The 23,827-nt window shown below is 42.0% G+C and overlaps 1 protein-coding gene across 8 annotated transcripts in view; it reads left to right on the top strand.

The window, feature by feature from the left end:
- rnf150a (ring finger protein 150a) overlaps positions 1-23,276 on the top strand; it is a 155,694-nt gene extending 132,418 nt beyond the window's left edge. For 2 of the 8 annotated variants that reach the window (XR_010976067.1, XR_010976078.1), the window contains exons 8-9: positions 1,911-2,341; positions 18,887-18,965. Coding sequence is in view for 4 of the 8 variants with exons in the window: in XM_068043379.1 (XP_067899480.1) it covers positions 18,887-19,005 (119 nt within the window). In the remaining 4 variants the exon portion in view is untranslated. Of the gene's footprint in view, positions 1-526; positions 819-1,910; positions 2,342-18,886 lie in introns of those variants that run through there. The other 6 variants (XR_010976068.1, XM_068043310.1, XM_068043371.1 and 3 more) reach the window with 6 other exon arrangements.
- Positions 23,277-23,827: the final 551 nt, after the last annotated feature.

Raw genomic sequence — 23,827 nt, forward strand, 5'->3', positions numbered from 1 at the left:
TTCCTCACTCTTTACCAGATCAGATTCTCTTCAACCACTAGTGCCAGCAGGTGAGCCAGCCACAATGCGCCTCCCTTTTAAAATGTGCAGGCTTGCTTTAAGTGGTGCTATCCACTCACATTGTTGACCCACCTGCTGATGTTATCAGCCACTGAATGATGGGGTTTGCACTGGCTGGGCGCTGAAATCATGCATACAAGCAGGCAGCAAACAGTTGGCATGCTGTCTGCTTTGCAATTAATGGATGCCCGTTTGTGGGGGCTATCCAGTTTAGCCTCCAGAGAGTGGCATTGGAAACAGAAAAAGATAGTGGTATGCTGCAATGAATGGAGGTGCGTGCCGATATGTGCTTGAATGTCATTCTTGGTTCTTAGCAACCAGAACTGGACACTGTATTCAAGGTGCAGTCTGACCAGTACACTATAATGTTTGATCATACTCTTACTTACAGTCTACGGCTTTGACTATATAGTTGGACATCCTGCTGGTTTGTTGATTACTGTTTTACATTTGTTGGGCTGTTTAGTGTCAAATCTCCTCGATCTCTTTCAACTTCACACACCACACACTATCCTGACTTGGAACTATATCACCGCTCCTTCACTGTCGCTGAGTAAAAATCCTGGAACTCCCTTCCAAACAGCACTGTGGGTGTACCTATCCCACATGGACTGCAGCAGTTCAAGAAGGCGGCTCACCACCACCTTCTCGAGGACAATTAGGGATGGACGAGAAATGCTGCCCTAGCCAGTGACACCCACATCCATTGAACAGATTTTTAAAAATGTCAACGTAGCTATTACAACACCATTCATACGGTATGTATGTCATCTATTTTTTTCTTCCTATGTGTAGCACTTTGTGCTTGTCTGCATTAAATTTCATCTGACATTGCTCTACCCACTTACATATTGGGGTAGAAATTCATGTGTGCCCGTTTTCATTTTAGGACTGCACCTGATCACATGGGCACAATTAATAGCTGAAACTGGTCAGGGCCCTCTTTATCATGAAATACGTGGACTTCCAGCATTAGTCCTACTACTGAATGGCAGCATGCCTTATTGGGGGCTTGAATGTCATGCATCCCTTATTATATTTAAATGCAGCCTGCACTTAAGGGGAAGTGCACTTTTACTGCAGGCAACTGAAAGACAGTTCAGCAGTTGAGAAGCCGAGGAGTAGCTTCAAGGCACCCCCGCTTCTCAGATGCAGAACTGTAGATCACAGTAGAGGAGGCTTTCAGGTGGCAGAAAAACATTCTACCAACCTGCTTGGTAGCATTGGGCACAGGTGACACAACATGTCAGTGCCAGTAGCATCACTCTCAGGACATGGCTACAATGCAACAAGTTATTCAATTTCCTGGCCAGGGTTTCTAAGGTAAGACACCCAACTCCTATCTCACATCACTCTCTGCATAACTCTGCTCTATCTAAAGTCCCAGCACTCTCAAACCTTCCTACTCCCAATTATCAGCACTCTTCTCCATTTATTCCAGCACACCACTCCACCTCCTCATGTCCACTGACTTCACCATCTTACACTGTTCACACACCAACACGAGTATTTGACCTTGACATGCAACTCTTGAAAGTATCACACTAGACTAACACTATCATTCTCCCTTTTATGCTGGAGAACAAGATTAAAGAGGAGACGAAGACAAGAGGAGGCAAAGCATCCGTTCAGGTCCTCTCCACTGGGGGAAATAATAGGAATGGGTCAGGTCAAGTGAGGCTTTGTCATGCTGAGTTCATAGCTAAAGCTATCTTACACTCTATCCCTTCTTACTTAAGTCACGTCCTCACACTCTATGCATGACAAAGTGCAACAGACACTCGGCTGCTTCTACTTATCCTTCACACTAAATACTAAACACTAATCTTTGTCACCATCTTCCCTTTCAGATCAACAAAATATAGATTGCCCAGAGGCTGAAGAGCTGACAAAGTATCATTCAAGATGACAGTGTTACTCGACTTTACTTTAGCAACCATCGGCTCAGAAACTGACATTAGGCCTACTGTAGAGTTTAGGCTAGAGGGGTCTGCACTGCCAGACTCACTCTCCACCAGAGCATGGGCGGGGGATGGAATACCCCAGAAAGCAGCTAGCTAAACAGAACTAACAAGTTAACCTTTCTGAAGAGGGCACAGATAAAGAACTTGAGGACACAGCATACATTCAAAGACTGATCCTGAGACAGCAGGATCTTTTAAGCACGCTGGGCAGCCTGCCAGCAGGCTTGCATACAATGGCACAGGACAAGGAGGAGTCCAGTTCTGACTTGTGTGAGGTTGTCCAGCACAGAAATTAAGACCATGCAACCAAACATCAAGTAAGTGGTCAGCTCTATGAACACTGCATTTGGGGCCCACTATGATGAAGCATCACTTGACAGCTTCGCAGAGACTCAGGCTACTGCTATGTATACATGTGTGTGTATATATATATATATATATCTGGTGGGTAGCTTCTCCTTAGTTTTAAAATTCATTGAGGAGAGCATGGATAGGGGGTTTCAGAGCATCACTACAGCCCTTCGCTCTGTTCTCACTCAGAACAGAGGGAATGTAGAGGCGCAGCCCCATGAATATGGGATTGCCTCCATGGAAGAAGCTCAGGCCATCCTTCAGGGTGATTACATGCATGCTTCTTCGTCGGCTTCTGACCCAATGCCTTTGTTGGTTCTATTCAGCTATCTGGCCCTAACTGCCCCAGCTGTAAGGGGCTCCAGTCAGGGATGTGATAGAATAGTCACCCCTCGTTTTTTTGGGTGCAGCTGCACCAATGTAAGTTCTACACCATCGAGGAGAAAGCAGTTCACTTAATTGATGCACATGCCACTGGACTAAATATCCCTTCCCCGCCCCCTCCCCCACCCCCCACCCCAACCAATCACTGGTGCATAGTAGCTGTGATGTGTACAGTCTACAGGATGTACTACAGCAGCTCGCCGGTTACTTTAACAGCATCTCTCTTCCCTTCAACCTCCACCACTGAGCAGAGCTAGCAGCAGTGTCATGGAGAAGCTCAAACACCACCTTTTCCAGGATGGACAATAAATGCAGCCTATCATCCCAAGAGTAAATTTAAAAAAAAACATTTCTAACTTTTTTCAGAAGGTGTTGAGAGAATACATCACAGAAGGCATTCTTGTACATTTTGGGAACATGGCATAAAGTAAATTACTGTAGATGCTGGAAATTTGAAATAAAAACAGAAAATGCTGGAAGTAATCAGCAGGTCAGGCAGCAATCTGTAGCGAGAGAGCATTTAAACCAATTAGTTTATAGTTATGCATCTGAGCATTTCGTGATAGAAAAGAAAGATTTTAAAAAGGTTCTAAGGAACAGCTGTGTAGTTTTTCTGGAACCAAAAAGGAGAGGAAAAAGACATAGAATTGTTTTCATTGGAAAGTTGCTGTGATCAGGTATGATTTATTTTAGGCCCAAACATTCCATTTACTTGCCTGAGATGGTACTACTCCAGACTATACTGTTGGTCCAGTTCAGCAGAGTTGTACCATCTGTTAGTACTTATTTGGAGGGCTGCTGTTTGTATGGTCAATAGAACAGTAGGTGGATTACTCACTGGAGATGTAGCCTTCATTGTTCTGTCAATGAAATTGCCACTGTATACTATTTTCAGGCTGAGGGGCCAGTTAGGCAACCTCTTGCATGCTTCGATCAATGCCACTCTGATTGTCTGTCTGTGTATTGGAATGGTTCAGAGTTGAATACTGTCATTCTTCTCTTTCCGACTGATGTTTAAGTGCCTGCCCTGATGACACTGGCTAGCAGGAACTTGCTGCCTTGGAAGTAGCTGACTATGATGTAATGATAATCTAAAGTTAAGGAGAGGCATTCTTTTGGCAAAGCTAATGTCCCTCATTTCTGTAGAAAATCTTCACAAGCTAAAGTTTTTGAATTTTCAGTAATCAAAGGATTCACTACAAGATATTTTACACTCCAGAAATCCAGATGTAAAATAAGGCATGGGGGAAGAGGAGAAGGAGGCAGAGAGAGATAGAGGCGCAGAAAAATGAGAGAAAAGTCCTGTGACTGATCAAAAAAAATTGCAATTGAGTTATGCACTTAACTTTAATAGGCCTGTACCATGGTTTAGATTGCAGCAGATACACTCTATGGCCTGTTGTCTGGAAAATCATCTCTAAATTGCTTTATTATTTAACAGAGATACTAGTTCATTTTTACCCTAATTTGGAAGCAGAAACTGGATGCTAATGAAAGATTTGTTTTTGTGAGGTATTCTTTGATGGCTAGAAGCTGCTTCACTTAACACAATGCAATGCCCAATGTTGAAATATAATTTGAAACTCCACACAGTTGTAGCATTTGTAAGAGACAACTAACTCAGCTGCCTTTATTTTGACATTTGTCCTTCTTGCTTTGTTGTTTCTAAGGAGTTTGGTTGCATTGGGATTACTTACAGGAGCAGGTAAACATATACATACAGATCCTATGGACCAGTTTGGAATTACAGGATCATTAATTGCTGCTATTTGTGGTGCCAAACCTACATAAGACCTATTTGCACTCTGTGGTCAAGTGGATCTTCTGTCTAGTTGTAGGAAGATAGTAATGGATAAGGCAATAAATACGTAGGCCGGGATCAACCAGACATGATCTTATCGAATGGCAGAGCAGGCTTGAAGGGCCAAATGGCCTATTCCTGTTCTAATGTTACGATGGATTTTATCTTGGCGACGGGGGTCTTGACCACTGGCTAAAGCGTCAGTGAGAGCCCTACAACACCTCCTCTGGGGAAGGCCTGTCAGATTACGTGCCAATTAGGCACAAGTGGACAGAGGCAGGCCTTCCGCAGGATTAAAGACCCCAGCAACGGCTGTCCTGTCTGCTGAGAGCTGTCGGCCAATCAGAGGCCAGCAGCGCTTAAACTGAGCAGCGCCACAGCGGAAGCAGTGGCTGCTGCTGATATTAACTCACTGGAGATTCTGGACCCAGGCCAAAGGTAAGTCAGGGAGGGAGAGGTTTTGCAGAGTGGGGGTCACGGGGTAGGGGTGTAAAGGGGTTGTCAGCAAGGGCAGCGGGGTGGCTGTCAGTGGGCCCCCTCCTTCCCGATGCCAGGTCCCTCAATCGGGCACTAGGTCCTCCTAACAAGGGACGCCCCACCCCACCCCACCACCGAACCAGCAAGCAAGCCGCACGAGTTTGCTTGACGTGCTCCCTCGTGCGGCGACAGGCCCGCTCATGGCGGGGCTAATACTGGCAGCAGAGGAATGAGACCTTTAAGTGGGCATTAATTGGGGTGGAAAGCCATTCACAGGCCTTGCCGCCCTGGACTTAATTTGGTTGGATTAAATGCTCTCCCTGCCTCCAAACCCCATGTGGGGGAGAGCATAAAATTCCCTGCATGATGTGCAGCAGAAGTAACCTTATGGGATGTGTTCAGGCAATCTGTAAAGATTTAGATTCGCCATTCAGAAATAAAACAAAACTAGATTATAAGTGCTGGTCAAATGAAGACTTCCAAGCATGTTTCCCTGCAGCTGTCATCTACTCCCTAAACTAGCGACGTTAAGCATTATAAAGTCTGAGGTATGGTCTTTCCAACATTCAGTCACAAATACAAATGTGTCAGATGAGCTAGACTCTAATAGACATGAACTATTAGCTGAACTCAGATGGTGTTGCACATGGGGAATGAAGGCCAAGTGTGGACTTAAGGTAAAACAGGGAAATAACTGTACCACGTGGAGTGGAGAAGATGAGGGGAATGGAGGAGAGGAGTGGGATGAGGTTAACAAAGAAAAGGAGACTACTGCAGCTGGAGAGCATGAGGCCAGTAAATTCTTTCAGTGGGGAGGAAGTCTCTCATGGAGTGGGAGGAATTATAGGTTTAAAAGCAGATATTGGCAAAGTTTTCCTTGTAATTATAGGGTAACTACAAAGATAAATGCTGACAAAAGGGCATGACTGATCTTGTCAGAACACACAATGGACTATTTTTACATATATCCTGAATATTTTTATCTGTTATATGATAGATATCATTCTTTTCTTTCTCTGTTAATTTTCCCCCTTCATTCCATTATTTCCTTTAGAATTCCTGAGTGCCCATTGCACATATGCGAATCTTGTCAGTGGCCATTTCACACCTAGGTACATCACAGTCAAGTGCGGTCCTGTCCTTGCCCGATGTTCACATGCACAGTAAGATATTGGTCAGGAGCAGAAACTCTAGCTGTTTTTTCCCTCATCCTTAACCTAGTGGTACCAAAGCCATTTGCAGCAACCTTAATGCCTCTCTTACTAAAATCAAGTAACTCAGCTTATGCAGTGATCAGATCTGAGGCCTTCCTTTCTTGTATAGCTCAGAATGGTGAATGGTGCATTTACCCAGTCAGTGATTGGGGAAACTATACTGTTCTTCCTAATGACTAATTGTTATGCTTTGCATTGGGATGTTTGGTTTTAGTGATTTTTGCTACATTTACTTTGCATTCTCAGTCTCTTTTACAATTGTTTGTTCTCTCTGTCATTAGCCTTTTCAATATTGAGGACGTTGTATGAATGATCTATTTAACCCGAAATGTTTTTCTTCACATTTCTTTCATTCTGCCCCTAAACACACAATTGCAAGATGCAGGCTGAACATTTACAAGCCTTAAGCAGGATTATACATTAGAAGAAACCTTTTTTACTCTTTACAACAGTTTTGGCTGAGCAACACAACTTAACTTGTGGTTGGAAGCACAATTGGTGTTTCTGGGTGAGCAAAATTCTCTGGACTTAATGATTCCTGTGCTGTCTGCTGCAATTTGGCAGTGGGAGGGAATGTTTATGGGGGGCAGTAGACCAGGATTGGAAAATGGAGATGTAAGGAAGGTTGAATATTCTGGAGTTTGCATGGTAATCTTGAGATTCAGGAAGTCTTTATGCAGAGCTTTCCCACAGGAGGTGAAATGATTGTGGTAGAATCTATCAATAGAGTAGATGGCACTTGACCTATGGAAGCAGTGAGCTAGATGAGTTTGATTTCCTATCTTCACTCCTTGCTTTTATGAATAAATTTCCATCAGAATTATCAGCCAGAAAACAGGAAAGCTGTAGATGGGTATAACAACATCTGACAGGTATCTAATGAACATTCCTTTATTTACCTTGTTTACCTTGATGATTCACTTTCTCACATGTCATGCACCACTATCTGCCATCTACATCATGATTCATATTTGAAATTTTAAATGTTTTTCTCCCCCCATGTCTCTGTGTTTTACTCCTTCGAGTGATAATTTTATTATTCACCAATGCTATATTGCACAAAAGGTTTCTCTCCAATTTCAGTTTTCTTCCTAATCAATCCCAGAAACAAATATGTGAAGACAGTTACTCATCTTGCAATGGACTCTTAAAAATAAAATTTATCACGTTAACAAATTCACAAATCTCAAACTTGTCCATAAACTTTACTGAAATAACTCTTCTTCCCTCGCCACCCCCAGTAAACAACACAATGCACCCTACTGAGTCTCTGAACATCCTAAACACCCAGTTACATGTTCCCCTCCAACTTCACAATCCTCATTTATTATTCAAGGGATGTGGGCATTGCTGGCAAGGCCAGCGTTTATTTCCCATCCCTAATTGCCTTTCTTGAGCTGCTACAGTCTGTCTGGTGAAGGTTATTTCTACAGTGCTCTTCGGGAGTTCCAGGGTTTTGGCCGAGCAACAATGAAGGAATGGCAATGTACATCCAAGACAGGGTAGTGTGTGACTTGAAGGGAACTTGCAGCTGGTAGTGTTCCTATGTGCCTGCTGCCCTTGTCCTTCTAGGTCGTAGATGTCATGGTTTTGAGAGTTGCTGTCGAAGTAGCTTTGGCGAGTTGCTGCAGTGCATCTTATAGATGGTGCACGCTGCAGACATGTTGTGGGCGGAGGAGTGAATGTTTAAGTGGTGGATGGGGTATTTTGTCTTGGGTGATATTGAGCTTCTTGAGTTTTGTTGGAGTTGTAATTATCCAAGCAAGTAGAGAGTATTCCCTCACATTTCTTATTTGTGCCTTGTAGATGGTCAACAGGCTTTTGGGAGTCAGGAGGTGAGTTACTTGCCACAGAATGCTTAGCCTCTGTAGGCACAGTACTTGAGCAATTGGTCCAGTTAACTTTCTGGTCAATGATAACTCCCAGGATATTGATGGTGGGGGATTTGACAATAGTAATGCTATTGAATGTCAAGGGCAGGTGATTAGACTCTTCCCTGTTGGAGATGGTCACTTGTGTGATGTGAATGTTAATGATCCTGGATGTTTGGAGGGTCACTGCAAATGATCAAAATGTGCATATGCAGGAATCAGTCTCTGGTATAAAAGATAATTCCCAAGAGTCGCCGTATATCTCGAGATCCCGTTCACATACATGGTTCACTTTTTTCCCTTTATATAATCAGTGACAGCTCCAGTGTGATGACTGCACTTACCAATCTCACACAGCACCATGCCCTTAAAATTGGGAAAGGAATAAATAATGTTAAGGGAAAGAGCAAGGGATTGCTCTAAAGAGAACAAAAGACACAGAAAGAGATAAAAGCAAAATACTGCAGATGCTGCAAATCTGAAATAAAACCAAAAAGTTCTGGAAATACTCAGCAGGTCTGGCAGCATCTGTGGAGAGAGAAGCAGAGTTAATGTTTCAGATCAGTGACCTTACACCAGAATTCTCCATTCTTTCTCCACAGATGCTGCCAGACCTATTGAGTATTTCCAGCACTTTTTGGAGAGAGAAAGAGACCCTGGCAAATATGAGTTTGAGCTTAACGGTACCTTTTAATATTGTTACAATACTTAAATAAAGATCATTTGTCTTAATCACCATAAATAATTGGCCCTGATGATATGTTGGATGTTACGTAGCATAAAACATATTCTCAAAACATCATATTCCCTGATTTGCCATAAGCAGTGCCATGAAACATCACTGCTCTGGTACACTGATTTTCAAATTCTCATCCTCCTGTTCAAATCCCTTCATATCCTCGCCCTTCCCTATTTCTGTAATCCCCCCTCCAGCCATACAATCCTCTGGGAACTCTGCCCGCCTCCAACTCTTGTGCATGCCTCACTTCCTTCACCCCATCATTGACTGCCATGCCTTCAGTTGTCTTGGCTCTTAGCTCTGGAATTCTCTGTCTAAACCTCTCTACCTCCTCTTGCTCCTCCTTTAAGAAACTCTTTCAAACCTTCACCTGTCCTAAAGTCTCCTTCTTTGGCCCTGTGTCAATTTTAGACTGATTAATCTCCTGTGTAGTGCTTTGGGGATATTTTAATTACATTTAAGTGCTATATAAATGCAAGATGTTGCTGTGCAGGAAATAAGCACACAGGGGTTCTAACATTTGTACACTTCATTCTGTCTCTGAATATTTGATTACTTCAAAGCAAGTGGTTGGCACGACCCGAGCAACAATGAAGGAACGGTGACTTTAGTTGTGAGCATACGAAAATGTCAGAGGGGAATAGACCAGCTAGTCTATTGAACTCGTTCCTCTAGTCGTGTTGCAATGAAGCATCGTGGTCCCCAATACACCCTCTCGCCAACAGCTACATAGTCTACTGGGAGAGGCAAAGAAGCTTCTTGGAAATTCTTCTCTGACCTTTGAAGGGGCACAAAATGAGTTACTATAGACCACAGTGGCAATGAGGCACATCATTCAACTTCCAAACTACCTTTAGCACACAGTGATATCAACTTTAGCCAGGAATACGGCCAGCTTGTGTATGAAGCTTTTATTCCATGGAAAATGAAAAAGTTGGAAACAAACATGTCAGTGTGGTTGCATGAACAAAATGTAGTCCTCACCACTTATACCACCCATGCTTATCACAAGCAACTTCCTATATTGGGTAAATAGCACTAACTATTTCGCAGTACCATACAAGTCAACAGCCAGGAGGGATTTTCGTTGTGAAAGTGCTTTTGGTTATATTCAACCAAGAAATGCTGTTTCATTGCTATAATCTATTATGGTTTTACCATCCACCATTTACAGTAGGCACATTGCATTAAGATCAACACACCCGCTATAAGTGGTGGAGACATTACTTGAGTTGCAGTACAATGTTTACATGTGAAAGTCAAAAATACAAACTTTGTGACTAAATCTGAGCACTTGCTATTGGATGAAGGCTGTCAATATATTTGGTACACAAGTAGGTTGGTTATGATTGCAAACCTCTGAGGGCAGCCAAATTTGACCAGGATGCTCCTTTGTGGTTGACAAAGTCAAAGGCTTTAGTGAGGTTGAAAATGGCCACGTACTGCGATTAGCATTGTTCCCTGCGTTTTTCTTGCATTTGCTGGGTAGTGAAGATCTGTCTGTGGTGCCTTTCGAAGGGTGAAAGCTATGTTACAACTCCGGAAGGAGCTCTTCAGCCACTGGGAGGAGGTGATTTAGGAGGATCCTTGCAATGATCTTTCCTGTGGCAGACAGCAAGGAGATTCCTCTGTCTGTTCCACGATAACAAGCAAGCCATGATTCTCACCAACGGAACCACCACAGGCCCTAACTCATTCATGACTGTGGTCAAGCATAGCTGTGTCATCGCATTAACCCTTTCCTCCATTTTCCTTGCTGCAATGCTACACCTTACCTGCAGCAAACTACCCGCAGGCATGGAGATAATCTACTGAACAGACAGGAAACTGTTTAACCTCTGATGCCTTCAATCCAAAACCAAAATCACTCCAACCTTAGTCATCGAGTTTCAGTATGCAGACACTTGCGTGCGCGCTCACTCTGAAGCTGAGTTCCAGATCATTGTTGACTCCTCCTCCGAAGCATATGAAAAAATTAGTCCTTCATTAAACACTCTGATAACAAAGGTCCTCTTCCAACCAGCTCCCACAACACAACACCTCCCCATCGATCAAGAACAATGGCGAAATCCTAGAAAATGTGGACCATTTTCCATATCTTGGGAGCTTCCTGTCAGTGAACGTAGATATAGATGATGAGGTTCATCATCATCTCCAATGCACCAGCTCATCCTTTGACCGACAGAGAGAGAGAGTATTTGAGGATCGGGATCTCAAACCGGAGACTAAGATCATGGTTTACCAAGCAGCAGTCATGGCAGGAGACTCCCAGGAGGACAGCGGAAACACTTTAGAGATGTCCTCAAAGCAACCCTGAAGAGATCAGACATCCTTGTCAACACAGGATAATGTATTACATTGTAGGGTCAACGCATGTAAGTCCCTGGCTTGTGACCATCCAAGATGGAGAAAACTCATTTGGGAAGGCAGCGTACATCTCGAAGGACTTTGGGAACATGCGGAGGCAAAATTGAGGCGTCGGAGGGGGTGCACAAACCTCTAAACTACTCATCTACCTGACCCTTCAGGCACCACCTGCCCCTCGTGACAGAGTCTGCAGTTGACTTATTGGACTTACCAGCCATCTCAGAACCCATCATACTGGAGTGGAAGCAAGTCATCCTTCATCCGAGGGACTGCCTAAGAAGCTCCACGGTGCATCACATTGTCAAAAACTAGTTTCCTGGCCTTGATGCCACTGGCGTTTGAAAGCTACAGGAAGACTACTACAGTTCAGTCCCTGGTGCTGGGATGTTAATATCTGCAGTCTGCTGTCCTGCACAATAGAATACTGTGAATATTGCTGCAAATCAGTTCTTGTCAAAGTAAATGGCAGTGTTATTTGAAGTGGTGTAAATTGATTTTTGTGGTTAACTGCAACCAAATTTCAAAGGATGATGGAGACAAAGAAAGCTTGTGCAATTTACCCTGAAGTGTAATCATATGATATTTTGGGGTCAAAACTTTGCCTTTCATCTGTAACTTCTGTATGATCTTTAACTGTTTAACTGTTAGATGTACTTCCTGTGTTTGGGTCCATATGTTGACATTTTAAGGGCAACTCACCAGTTACCAGCAAAAGTAGGACTGAAGCAACTAAAACAATCTGATATTGTATAATAACACATTCACTGTTGAAAGATTCAATGCAGCATTATCCCTCTGCAATCTCATGTCCAGTGTGACGGCAGATGGCACAGTAGCTGCATAGGGATGATGCAGGCTGTAACTTTCCAGCTTCCAGTCCTTTCAATTAGTTTTTGGCAGAATCAGTGCCAGGAAAAGATTTCTCAGAATTTTGTTTCCTTGTGACATCTGATTCTGTACATGTTATTTTGATGTGATTTTTTTTTTTGTGAGCTGTTTAAAATGCCTTTAAATCAATTTTTTAAAATCATATTTTCCAAAAATTTGGCCCAGTAAGGTGAAGAATTTCAATGCTGGGGAATGAATCACTTTGGTTACCTGGAGCCTAGAGCAAATTGGTCAGCTGTAGCACAAGCCTGATGAACAGGGAAGGTCCCTGCACTCTGCCCATACAAAATATTTTAACCCCAGAGTTTTTCTGTTTTCTACACCAGTTAATTATTGACCTCTTTGTGAAATTACTCAGTTGGCCCTGGATTGTCCTAATTTCTGGGAGTTTTGTGCTGTGAACCCAACATACTAGTGGCTATCAAATTAGACAATAGATCTTTCCTTATAGCCAACAGAGATGAATCTCTCTTCCAGCATTCTGAACTGGAAGAAAACCACATGCTAACTCACTGCTCTACACTGCCCTTTGTAAAACTGCTTTAGTGCAGATACAATGAGAAGGCGAGCAGGGTACCCAAAGGCAGTGGTCAAGTAAGTAATTAAAATATTCAAATAATTCATTATGTTGTGTTTTAAACAAGGATTCTGGCTTCAACAGCCAGAAAACCTATTTCTTGAACTGTCAACAACTCACCACGCCACCGAGGTGAGTGTACAGCAGAGAGTGCTATTTCAGTGAAACTGACAGGCTGGGAAGCCTTTGATCAGTGAAACTGAAGTGCTGCAGCCATGGCCAGGTGAGAGGCTGCTGCTCACAGCACTCCTTCTCTGAGATTGCTTTCAGTGCTAAACAGGTGATTGTCAACTTCTTGGAAGTCACCTCACCTGTCTTGCACTTCACTCACCTTCAGCTGCACTTACCTGCTGTCAGCATTCACCATGTCATGGGAGCAGTTTACGCAGCTCTACCTGCACTGACGAACAGCAAGAGCAGCAGCAACATTGTCATCAGCAGCAGGAGCAGCACCAGCTTCCTTCTCCTTAGCCACACGCTGCTCAAGAAGGGATGGATACAAATGCAGCTCCAAGGAGGTAAGACCCCCACCCCCCAACACAGCCTGCAGGCAGAGGATATGTCTCTCAACCTGTGTCTCAGGAGGCTCAGGTTTTCATGGCAGGTCACTACTGACATCTACAGCCTCCTGGAACAAGGCCTCCTTCCCAGTGGGCCAGGTTGCCACGCGTTGCCAGTGGCCGTCAAGGTGCTTGTCACTGGAGGGCAACCCAACCCCTCCCCCCAAATTGGGTCATCCATGTTACCCATGTAACAATGCTTAGCATTGCTCACCACCCCGCACACCTTTTTTAGAGAAGGTGTGGGGAGTGAGATAAAGAGTGCTAATGGAGCATGATTAATGCAAGTGTCTTCAACTACCTTCTGGCACCAGTACTGGGGAAAGTTGGGGTTGTACTGTTGGGATGGACTTCACCAGAACCATGCTGGGACCAGTGTTCTAGCAAGTCGTATAACTGGGGAAATAGAGAGGGCTTTAAACTAAATAGAGGGGGGAAGGGATCATGAAGGGGAAGATTGAGTAAATTAAAGGGAAATGACAAGGCAATAGATCAAGGTAGCAAAAAGGTGATGATAAGCAGAGTATGGCAGGAAGGGACAGTGATTGCAAACTTACGGGCCAGAGTTTACAGAAGCACTAAAAAAAAAACTGAATTAAGGGCTTTTTATTTGGATGCATTCCCCGGGTCCTGATGGACTTCATCCAAGGGTTTTTAAAGAAGTGGCTAGTGAGATAGTTGTTGCATTAATTTTAATTTTTGAAAATTCCCTACATTCGGGGAAGGATCCGTTAGATAGAAAATAGTGAATGTAGTTTATTCAAAAAGGGAGGGAGACAGAAAGCAGGAAACTACAGGCCAGTTAGCTTAGCATCTGTCTTAGGGAAAAATGTTAGAAGCTATTATTAAAGACGTTATAGCAGAACATTTAGAAAAATTGAAGATAATCAGACAGAGTCAATATGGTTTTGTGAAAGGGAAATCATGTTTAACCAATTTATTGGTGTTCTTTGAGGTAGTTATATGTGCTATGGATAAAGGGGAACAGGTGGATGTATTGTACTTAAATTTCCAGAAGACATTTGATAAGGTGACACACCAAAGGTTATTGCAGAAAATAAAAGCTCATGGTGTAGGGGATAACATATTGGCATGGTTAGAAGATTGGCTAGCTAACAGGAAGCAGAGAATAGGCATAAATGGGTCATTTTCTGGTTGGCAAGATGTAACGAGTGGTGTGCTACGGGGATTTGTACTGGTGCCTCAACATTTTACAATTTATATAAATGACTTCGATGAAGGGACCAAAGGTATGGTTGCTAAATTTGCTGATGACACAAAGATAGGTAGGAAAGTAAGTTGTGAAGAGGACATAAGAAGGCTACAAAGGGATATAGATAGGTTCAGTGAGTGGGCATTGACCTGGTAAATGGAGTATAATGTGGGAAAGTGAAATTATCCACTTTGGCAGGAAGAATAAAAAAAGAAGCATATTATCTAAATGGTGAGAGATTGCAGAGGTCTGAGATACAGAGTGATCTGCATGTCCTAGTGCATGAATCGCAAAAGGTTAGTATACAAGTACAGCATATAATTAGGAAAGCTAGTAGAATGTTATCGTTTATCGCGAGGGGAATTGAAAACAAAAATAGGGAGGTTATGCTTCAGCTATACAGGGCATTGGTGAGACCACATCTGGAGTACTGTGTACAGTACTGGTCTCCTTATTTAAGGACGGCTGTAAATGCATTGGAGGCAGTACAGAGGAGATTACTAGACTAATACCTGAATGGTTGGGCTGTTTTGTGAGGAAAGATTGGACAGGCTAGGCTTGTATCCGCTGGAATTTAGAAGAATAAGAGGCGACTTGATTGAGACATATAAGATCCAGAGGGGTCTTGACAGGGTGGATGTGGAAAGGATGTTTTGCCTTGTGGGAGAATCTAGAACTAGGGGTCACTGTTTAAAAATAAGAGGTCGCCCATTTAAGACAGAGATGAGGAGAATTTTCTTTTCTCTCAGAGGGTCTTTGGAATTCTCTTCCTCAAAAGGCGGTGGATGCAGAGTCTTTGAATATTTTTAAGGCAGAGATAGATTCATTCTTGATAAGCAAGGGGTGGAAGGTCATCAGGGGTCGGTGGAAATGTGGAGTAATTAGTTCAGCCATGAACTTGTTGAATGGCGGAGCAGGCTCGAAGGGCCGAAGTGGCCTACTCCTCCTAATTCGTATGTTCGTATTCGCAATAAAACAGATGAATTGTCAGCTCAACTAGAAATTCATATGTGTGAACTGATAGCCATACATCGGCATGGCTTCAAGGAAACCAAAGCTGGGACCTGAATATCCAAGGGTACGTGACATTCAGGAAGGACAGAAAGGTGGGAAAAGGTGCTGGGATATCTCTGTTAATTAAAGAGGACAATAGTACTGTAGTGAGAGATGACCTTAGTTCTAAACATCAAGACGTAGAACCGGTTTGGGTGGAACTAAGAAACGGCAAGGTGCAGGAAACATTGGTGGAGTTGTTTATAGGCCGCCAAGCAGGTAGTGGTAATGTAAATCACAGTATAAATCAGGAAATTAGAGGTGTGTGTAATAAGGTTAATACAGTAATCATGGGGGATTGCAATTTACATGTAGACTGAGTAAACCTAATGAGTACTAATGTTGTGGAGGACGAATTCTTAGATGGTTTTCTGGAGCAGTACGTTGAGGAATCAATGAAGGAACGGGCTATTTTAGATCTAGTATTGTGCAATGATAAAGGGCTAATTAATAATTTTGTTGTGAAGGAGCCTTTGGGAAAGAGTGACCATAATATGATAGAATTTTACATTAAGTTTGAAAGTGATGTAGTTCAATCAGAAACTTGAATCTTAAGTCTAAGCAAAGGAAATTATGAAGGTATGAGGGGCAAATTGGGTATGGTGGATTGGGAAACTACGTTAAAAGGTATGATGGTAGACAGGCAATGGCTAACAGTTAAAGAACTAATACATAGTTTTCGACAAAAATACATTCCTTTAATGGACAAAAAAAAACAAGGAAATTGTTCCAGCTGTGGCTAATGAAAGAAATCAAGGATTGTATTAGATCAAAGGAAGAGGCGTATAAAGTTGCCAAAATATAGTGAGCCTGAGGTTTGGGAGCATTTTAGAATTCTGCAAAGAAAAAGATTAAGAAAGGGAAAATAAAGTATGAGTAAACTAGTGAGAAACATAAAAGTGGACTGTAAAATAGGTATATAAAAAGGAAGAGATGAGCAAAAACAAATGTGGGTCTATTACAAGCAGAGTCCGGAGAATTTATAATGGAGAATAAGGAAATGGCAGAGAAACTAAACATATACTTTGTGTCTGTCTTCATGGAGGAAAATACTAAAAACTTCCCAGAAATAATGGAGAATCGAGTGACTAGTGTAAATGAGGAACTGCAAAATATTAATATTTTTAAAAAGTACTAGAGAAATTAATGGGACTTAAAATAGATAAATCCCCTGGACCTGATGATTTACATCCCAGAGTGTTGAAAGAGGTGGCTGTAAAGATAGTAGATGGTGGTCATCTTCAAAATTCTGTAGACTCTGGAATGGTTCCTGCAGATTGGAAGCTGGCAATTGTAACCCCACTATTTAAGAAAGGAGGCAGAGAGAAAATGGGGAACTACAGACCTGTTAGTCTAACATCAGTTGTAGGGAAAATGCTAGAATCTATAATAAAGAATGTGATAACAGGACACTTAGAAAATAATGGTAGGATTGGAAGAGTCCACTTGTATTTATGAAAGGGAAATCATGTTTAACAAACCTGTTGGAGTTTTTTGAGGTGGATGTGATGTATTTAGATTTTCGGAAAGGTCCCACATAAGAGGTTATAAACAAAATTAGAGCACATGGAATTGGGGGGAATATACTGGCATGGATTGAGAACTGGTTAACAGACATAAAACAGAGAGTAGGAATAAACGGCTCATTTTCAGGTTGGCAGGCTGTGGGGTACCGCAAGGATCAGTGCTTGGGCCCCAGCTATTCACAATCTATATCAATGATTTGGATGTCGGGATTAAATGTAATATTTCCAAGTTTGCAGATGACATAAAGCTAGGTGGAAGTGTCTGTTGTGAGGAGGATGCAAAGATGATTCAAGGGTATTTGGAGAGGCTAAGCAAGTGGGCAAAAATTTGGCAGATGGAATACAATGTGGAGAAATATGAGATTAAGCACTTTGGTGAAAAAAACAGAAATACAGAGTATTTCTTAAATGGAGAGAGGCTGGGAAGTGTTGAACTTCAAAGGGACTAGGGTGTCCTTGTCCATGAGTTACTGAAAGCTAATATGCAGCAAGCAATTAAGAAGGCAAATCGTATGTTGGCCTTTATTACAAGAGGATTTGAGTATAGAAGTAAAGATATCTTACTGCAATTATATAGAGCCTTGGTTACACTGCACCTGGAGTATTGTGTACAGTTTTGGTCTCCTTACCTGAAGAAAGATATACTTTGCCATAGAGGGAGTGCCGTGAAGGTTCACCAAACTAATTCCTGGGATGGAGGGATTGTCCTATGAGGAAAGATTAAATAGACTGGGCTTTTATTCTCTGGAGTTTCAAAAAATGAGTGTTGATCTCATTCAAACATACAAAATTCTTACAGGGCTCAACAAGATAGATGTAGGAAGGATATTTCCCCTCACTGGGGAGTCGAACCAGGGGCCACAGTCTCAGAATAAGGGGCAGGCCATTTAGGACTGAGATGAGGAGGAATTTCTTCACCCAGAGGATGGTGAATCTTTGGAATTCTCTGCCCCAGAGAGCTGTGGAGGCTCAGTCGTTGAGTATGTTCAAGACTGAGATCTATAGATTTCTACATATTAAAAACATCAAGGGATATGGGGATAGTGTAGGAAAATGGTTTTTAAAGGAGATCAGCCATGATCTCGTTGAATGGTGAGCAGGCTCGAAGGGCTGAGTGGCCTACTCCTGCTGCTATTACTTATGTTACCATCTATGATGAGAATTGATTAATAACGGAGAAATGTTTTGAGTAATGGCAGTACTGGCACTTGAATCCAATAATGATATTCCAGTCTACAGGGATGGTGGAATTGCCAGTTTTAATAATAGATAGAGAGATACAAGCACTAAAACAGGCCCTTCGGCCCACCGAGTCTGCCGACCAACAACCACCCATTTATACTAATCCTACATTAATCCCATATTCCCTACCACATCCCCACCATTCTCCTACCTACACGAGGGGCAATTTACAATGGCCAATTTACCTATCGACCCGCAAGTCTTTGGCTGTGGGAGGAAATCAGAGCACCCAGCGGAAACCCACGCAGTCACAGAGAGAACTTGCAAACTCTGTACAGGCAGTACCCAGAATCGAACCCAGGTCGCTGGAGCTGTGAGGCTGCGATGCTAACCACTGTGCCGCTCAAAGCTTTTTCTAGCGTGACTTTTTCTAAGTTTTTAAAAAATCCTATGTTGTCTGAAAACCTAGAGTTCTATTCCTAGTTGGGACATTGCAGCTCCATTTGTAGCAGTAGTTTACATAGTACAATTTCTATAATCCATATGGTAAGATTTAAGTAACTGGTAGTTTGAGGCTTCTGTTGAATTTCATCTCAAGTATCAGAAATGGAATAAAGGCATACTTGATAATTTTGTTTTTTTTTTCTTCCTTCTTGAAGATGATGAAGGACCAGTTGTGAGCAGCGATTCAGACACTTCACTGATTCTGGCTGTTGAAGTTGGACTTTCTGACATAGAGCTCTCCACTGACCAGGATTGTGAGGAAGTGAAATCCTGATAAGGGGTAATTCTCTGGATGTGGATCAGGCAAGCCCAGAGAGTGACTGAAACAAATGTCCAGTGCACTCAGAACTGGGATGATTGTGAGAGCAATAGTGACAATCGTTTACTCTTCCTTAGACACAGATTCTTTAGTATTTGATGTCTGTTTTCATCACAAGGAACCTACAAGCTTATCTGTTGCCCTCATTCCTATATTTTCAAAAGCTGTTAACACAATTCAGTGACTGACTGAAATGAAGAAAATAACAATTCTTTGTGTTTACTTTTTGTTTTATACTTTCAGTGATGTTCAGCAATTTATCTGTGTTTTTAAGTTTGTTTTTGCGACTGACTCCAGCTTTTCCAGAGTTTGATCCTAAAATATTTTTATTAACAGGATTGATCTTGGAATCACTGCCTCAATACTAAAACATTCAGTCGGTGCTTTTAAGTTATAAACTGAATTTTAAAGTTGGCTCCAAGTCCTGCACTCCTGTGAATCACTAGCTTTTTGTGGTCAGCTTTAAATAAGGTTTTTTTTTGCTCAATAAATATTCAGAGCAGCAGCTTGCAGGTGCTGAAAAGTCTTCTAGAAATTTATCTGCCATCTCTGAACATATCTTTGCCAGTAGAAAAGCTAGTAATGGTATTGTACAGGAATTTGTGTGTGTATATATACTGATGGAAATTTAGACGGAGTGAATGTTCCAGCAACAGCCCACTTGCACTCTAAGAATTCATGGTAGACTGGGTTGTGTGAATGTTTGTATATACAGTTCACATTTGATATTCCCCCAAATTTGTGAAATTGTGGCCATCAGCGCACAGAGCTGAGAAAGTGGCCAAATAGGTTAAACCACAAGCTTTAAGTGATGAAAATCAAAATTAATTTTAGTCTTTACAGAATTGCTTTACACCAGCCAGTCTCAGCCAAAATATAATTTATACAATATAATGTACTTCAAAAGAATTTTCTAATATTTCAGTTGCTTATATCATCTGTCCTAGCAATAGCTTATTGTACAGTGAAAACATATGAAAATGTATGAGAATTACAGAATCGTTATACTGAGCCCAAATAAATGACTTCTCAAGTCATGAGATACTACCGCAGCCTTTTTGTAGATAGATCCTTCCCTCCCACAAAGGACCCTACAATGTAATACATTATCCTGAAAAAAATCATAAGTTCTCTCCAAATGGAAAGAAAAATATAACAAAGCAGCAGAGGTTGTATATTTTTGAAACTATTGTACTGTTTTTGTCCTATGTGTAGAATATTGACTATTCAAACATTATCATTTGAAAATAGGCAATCTTTTGCAATATTAATGATAAAGAACGAATTAAAAACCCTATCTTGTTCCAAGGACCATATAATGGATATTTATCGTATGGTGTATAGGCCTTGTAATCACCCTGGTGCATTTTTTATGTCTCAGAGCAACACAGCTATAGGCAATGTACATGGTGCGTTGATTTGAAGACTTTAAAACTTGATTGATGTTGAAAGGAAATATGTTCATTCAGACATAGGACTAGAATTCGATAAAGGAGGTAGGGCATAGCAGACTGTTTAGCACCATACTATTTGCTGTTTGACTTTGATGATAAATGTTAAAAAAATGCAAACATGGAATTATGGAAATGCAATTGACAAAGTCATCCGATAATGAAATGTGTCTGATATTAGCTTTTTTAAAAGATTAAAATGGTTTTTCTAACTCAGGCAAAAGATGAAGATTGCCAGCGTGACTGATGGGGGAAAAAAATCACGCATGAGTGAAGTTGAGTAATCTTGGTCCTAAATGGACAGCATAACAATCAGAGTGTCATTATTAATGCTAAGTAAGCCATTATCTTCCTGACTCATTCACCCATCATATACCATAGGATGTAACCCAACATTGCGTGATGGAAAATCATTTGAACCATTTCCTCTTCAAGAAAAATAATATTTTAAACAATCACATGCTCTGATCTACAAGATGCCTTGCTGAAGACTGTGCTTGTGTTTTTTTCACCTGTTAGCAGTAAATCTCTAAACTGATTCCTCCACAAGAAAAAGATTAAATTACATCCTATTGAATGTTGCTATAAACAGTATCAGTTTCTCTCCTGTAGTTGCTTAACTTTGAGAGAAAGCTTTATCAAAGTTTGAGTGATTGCACTTTACTTTTATGTAGTTTTAGTCTACAAAATTTTTGTGTCATTTTCCAGCAGTCCCATTTTATGTTGCATCCAGTAAAGATCTGCCTTGATCGGACCAACCCTGAGAACTAGAGGCTAAATGGAGTTCTGTAGGGATCAGTGTTTGGACCCCTGTTTTTTCTAATTGACATAAATTAGCTGGATTGTGAAACCAGCTGTAAGATTCTCAAATTTGTGGATGACACTAAAATAGGAAAATCAGTAAAAACTAAAGTTACAGCTAAGATTTGCAAAATCATAAAATGGTTACAGCATAGAAGGAGGCTATTGGGCCCATCGAGTCCGTGCTGGATCTCTGCTAGAGCAATTTAGCTAGTGCGGCTCCCCAGCTTTTTCTCTGTGATCTGCAGATTTTTTAGATAATTCAGGTAATTATCCAATTCCCTTTTGAAAGCCACGATTGAATCTGTCCATACCACCCTTTCAGGCTGTGCATTCCAGATCGCTGGGTAAAAAAGTTTCACCTCATGTTGCCTTTAGCTAATTTGCCAATCACTTTACATCTGTGAATCTGGTTCTCGGCCCATCTGTCAATGGGAACAGTTTCTCTCTATCCATTCTGACCAGACTTCTCATGATTTTGAACACCTCTATCAAATCTCTTCTCAACCTCCTCTAAGCAGAACAACCGCAGCTTCTCCAGTCTGTCCACATAAGTGAAGTCCCTCATCCCTAGAACCATTCTTGTATATCTATTTTGCACCCTCTCGAAAGCCTTCACCTCCTTCCTCAAGTATGATTCCCAGAATTGGACACAATACTCCAGTTGAGGCGGAACCAGTGTTTTATATAGGTTCATCATAACTTCCTTTCTTTTGTACTCTATGCCTCTATTATTAAATCTCAAGATCCCATATGCCTTTTTAACCACTTTCTCATCATTGGAGATGGCAGGGTATGTTTTGTGCACATTTTTCTCCACCTCTTTCCTCCCCCCCCCCCCCCCAACCCCCTGCCACGTGTCTCTGTTCCGGCACCCACTTTAGAATTGTGCCCTTTATTTTCTAATGCCTCTCCTCGTTCTTCCTACCAAAGTGTATCGCTTCACACTTATCTGTGTTAAATTGTAGCTGCCATGTGTCTACCCATTCCACTAGCCTGTCTATGGCCTTTTGAAGTCTATCACGATCCTCTTCGTAGTTCACTATAGTTACAAGTTTTGTGTCATCTGCAAATTTTGAAATTGTGCCCTGTACACCCAAGTCTAAGTCATTGACATAGATCAAGAAAAGCAATGGCCCTAGTACCAAAGGGCTGAATGATTTATTTAAATAGATGTGCAAAAGGCAAGCAAAATTTAATGCTGACAAATGCAAAGTTCTGCTTATTGGATAAAATAGTATGCAAAATAAGTACAGAATAAATAAAATATAATTAGTTCAGGCTTACTCAGAAAAGCACAAGCAGGTAATAGTTGAATTGTCATGGTCAATGTCGAGCCTGTTGAGGCAGTTTTAAAAAAATCTTAAGAAAATGCTTAGATATACAGCAAGAAAGTGTCATCCAAATCTGTTGAGATTATGCTAAGGCTGTGTGATGGGCTGGCCAGAACACACTTGGAATACTGTGCAGAGTTCTAGTCACTATGGGCTAGATTTTAAGAGTCTGCCGCTCTCCCGATGGTGGGCAGAAAAAATGGTGCGGGCTGCGAGCCGTTGCGATCTATTGCGCATCGGCTCATTTAAATATCTGCGTCGCCACCCCCCCTTCCCAAAAAACTCAAGTGGAGGGAGCAGGCTGTTCGATGCCAACAATGGCATTAGCTGCCTGTGTTCTGGCCCTGGCACCATTTTTGAAGGGCAACCAGCCCTGCCAGTGAATTTAAATTTCTAAAGTCATACCTCCCCCTACTGTTGCAATAAAAATTCTATCACCCCTTTCCCACCCACCACCAATAAAATTAAATATCTGCCCTTCCACCCCAAAAACACTTAACTTTGAAATATGACCTTCCCCCCCCCCCCCCATATTGTACAAAGTTTAAAGTTCATCCCTTCCCACCATCCCTAACATTCATGACAATTATTTGACCCCGTTTCCCCCTGCCACCCTACTAAAAATCTTAACTTTGCCCCCCCCCCCCCCCCCCCCCACCCCGGTGCCAGTGTCACACCTGCTGTCCCCAGACGGGGAAGTGAAGGCGCAGGAGTGCCGGCCACCGCACTGAAGATCGTAGCAGGCCTGTAAGTTTATTTAAATGTATTCATGGTGCTCATTTCACTATGCAAAGCCAGGTCTCGTTGCCCAGTGGTGGGGGTCCGGCCTTGGAGCCTCGCAGCCGCCGGGAAGATTGGGCCTGGCCCTCCCGGCGTCAGGCTCTCTGGCAGGCTTCTACGAGAACGATCTTCAGGCCCCACCCCGCCACCACGGAGCCTGACGTCAGGTGCCCAGTAAAATCCAGCCCTATATTGCAAAAGGGAAGTGCAAACAATGGAGAAGGTGCTGAGAAGATCAACAAAAATGATTCCAAGTGTATGGGGCTGAAGTAGGACAATAAAAATGTGAAAGCTCAGTTTCTGGATGTGAGAGAGATGGGAGCACACAAAGGAGGAGGAGAACTCCATTGAATTATATAAAACAGTAAATGATTCAGCTGAGGTAAATACTGATGATTGGAGCAGAGGATT

The sequence above is a fragment of the Heterodontus francisci genome, chromosome 1, assembly GCF_036365525.1.
Source record: "Heterodontus francisci isolate sHetFra1 chromosome 1, sHetFra1.hap1, whole genome shotgun sequence".
Taxonomy (NCBI): Eukaryota; Metazoa; Chordata; class Chondrichthyes; order Heterodontiformes; family Heterodontidae; genus Heterodontus; species Heterodontus francisci.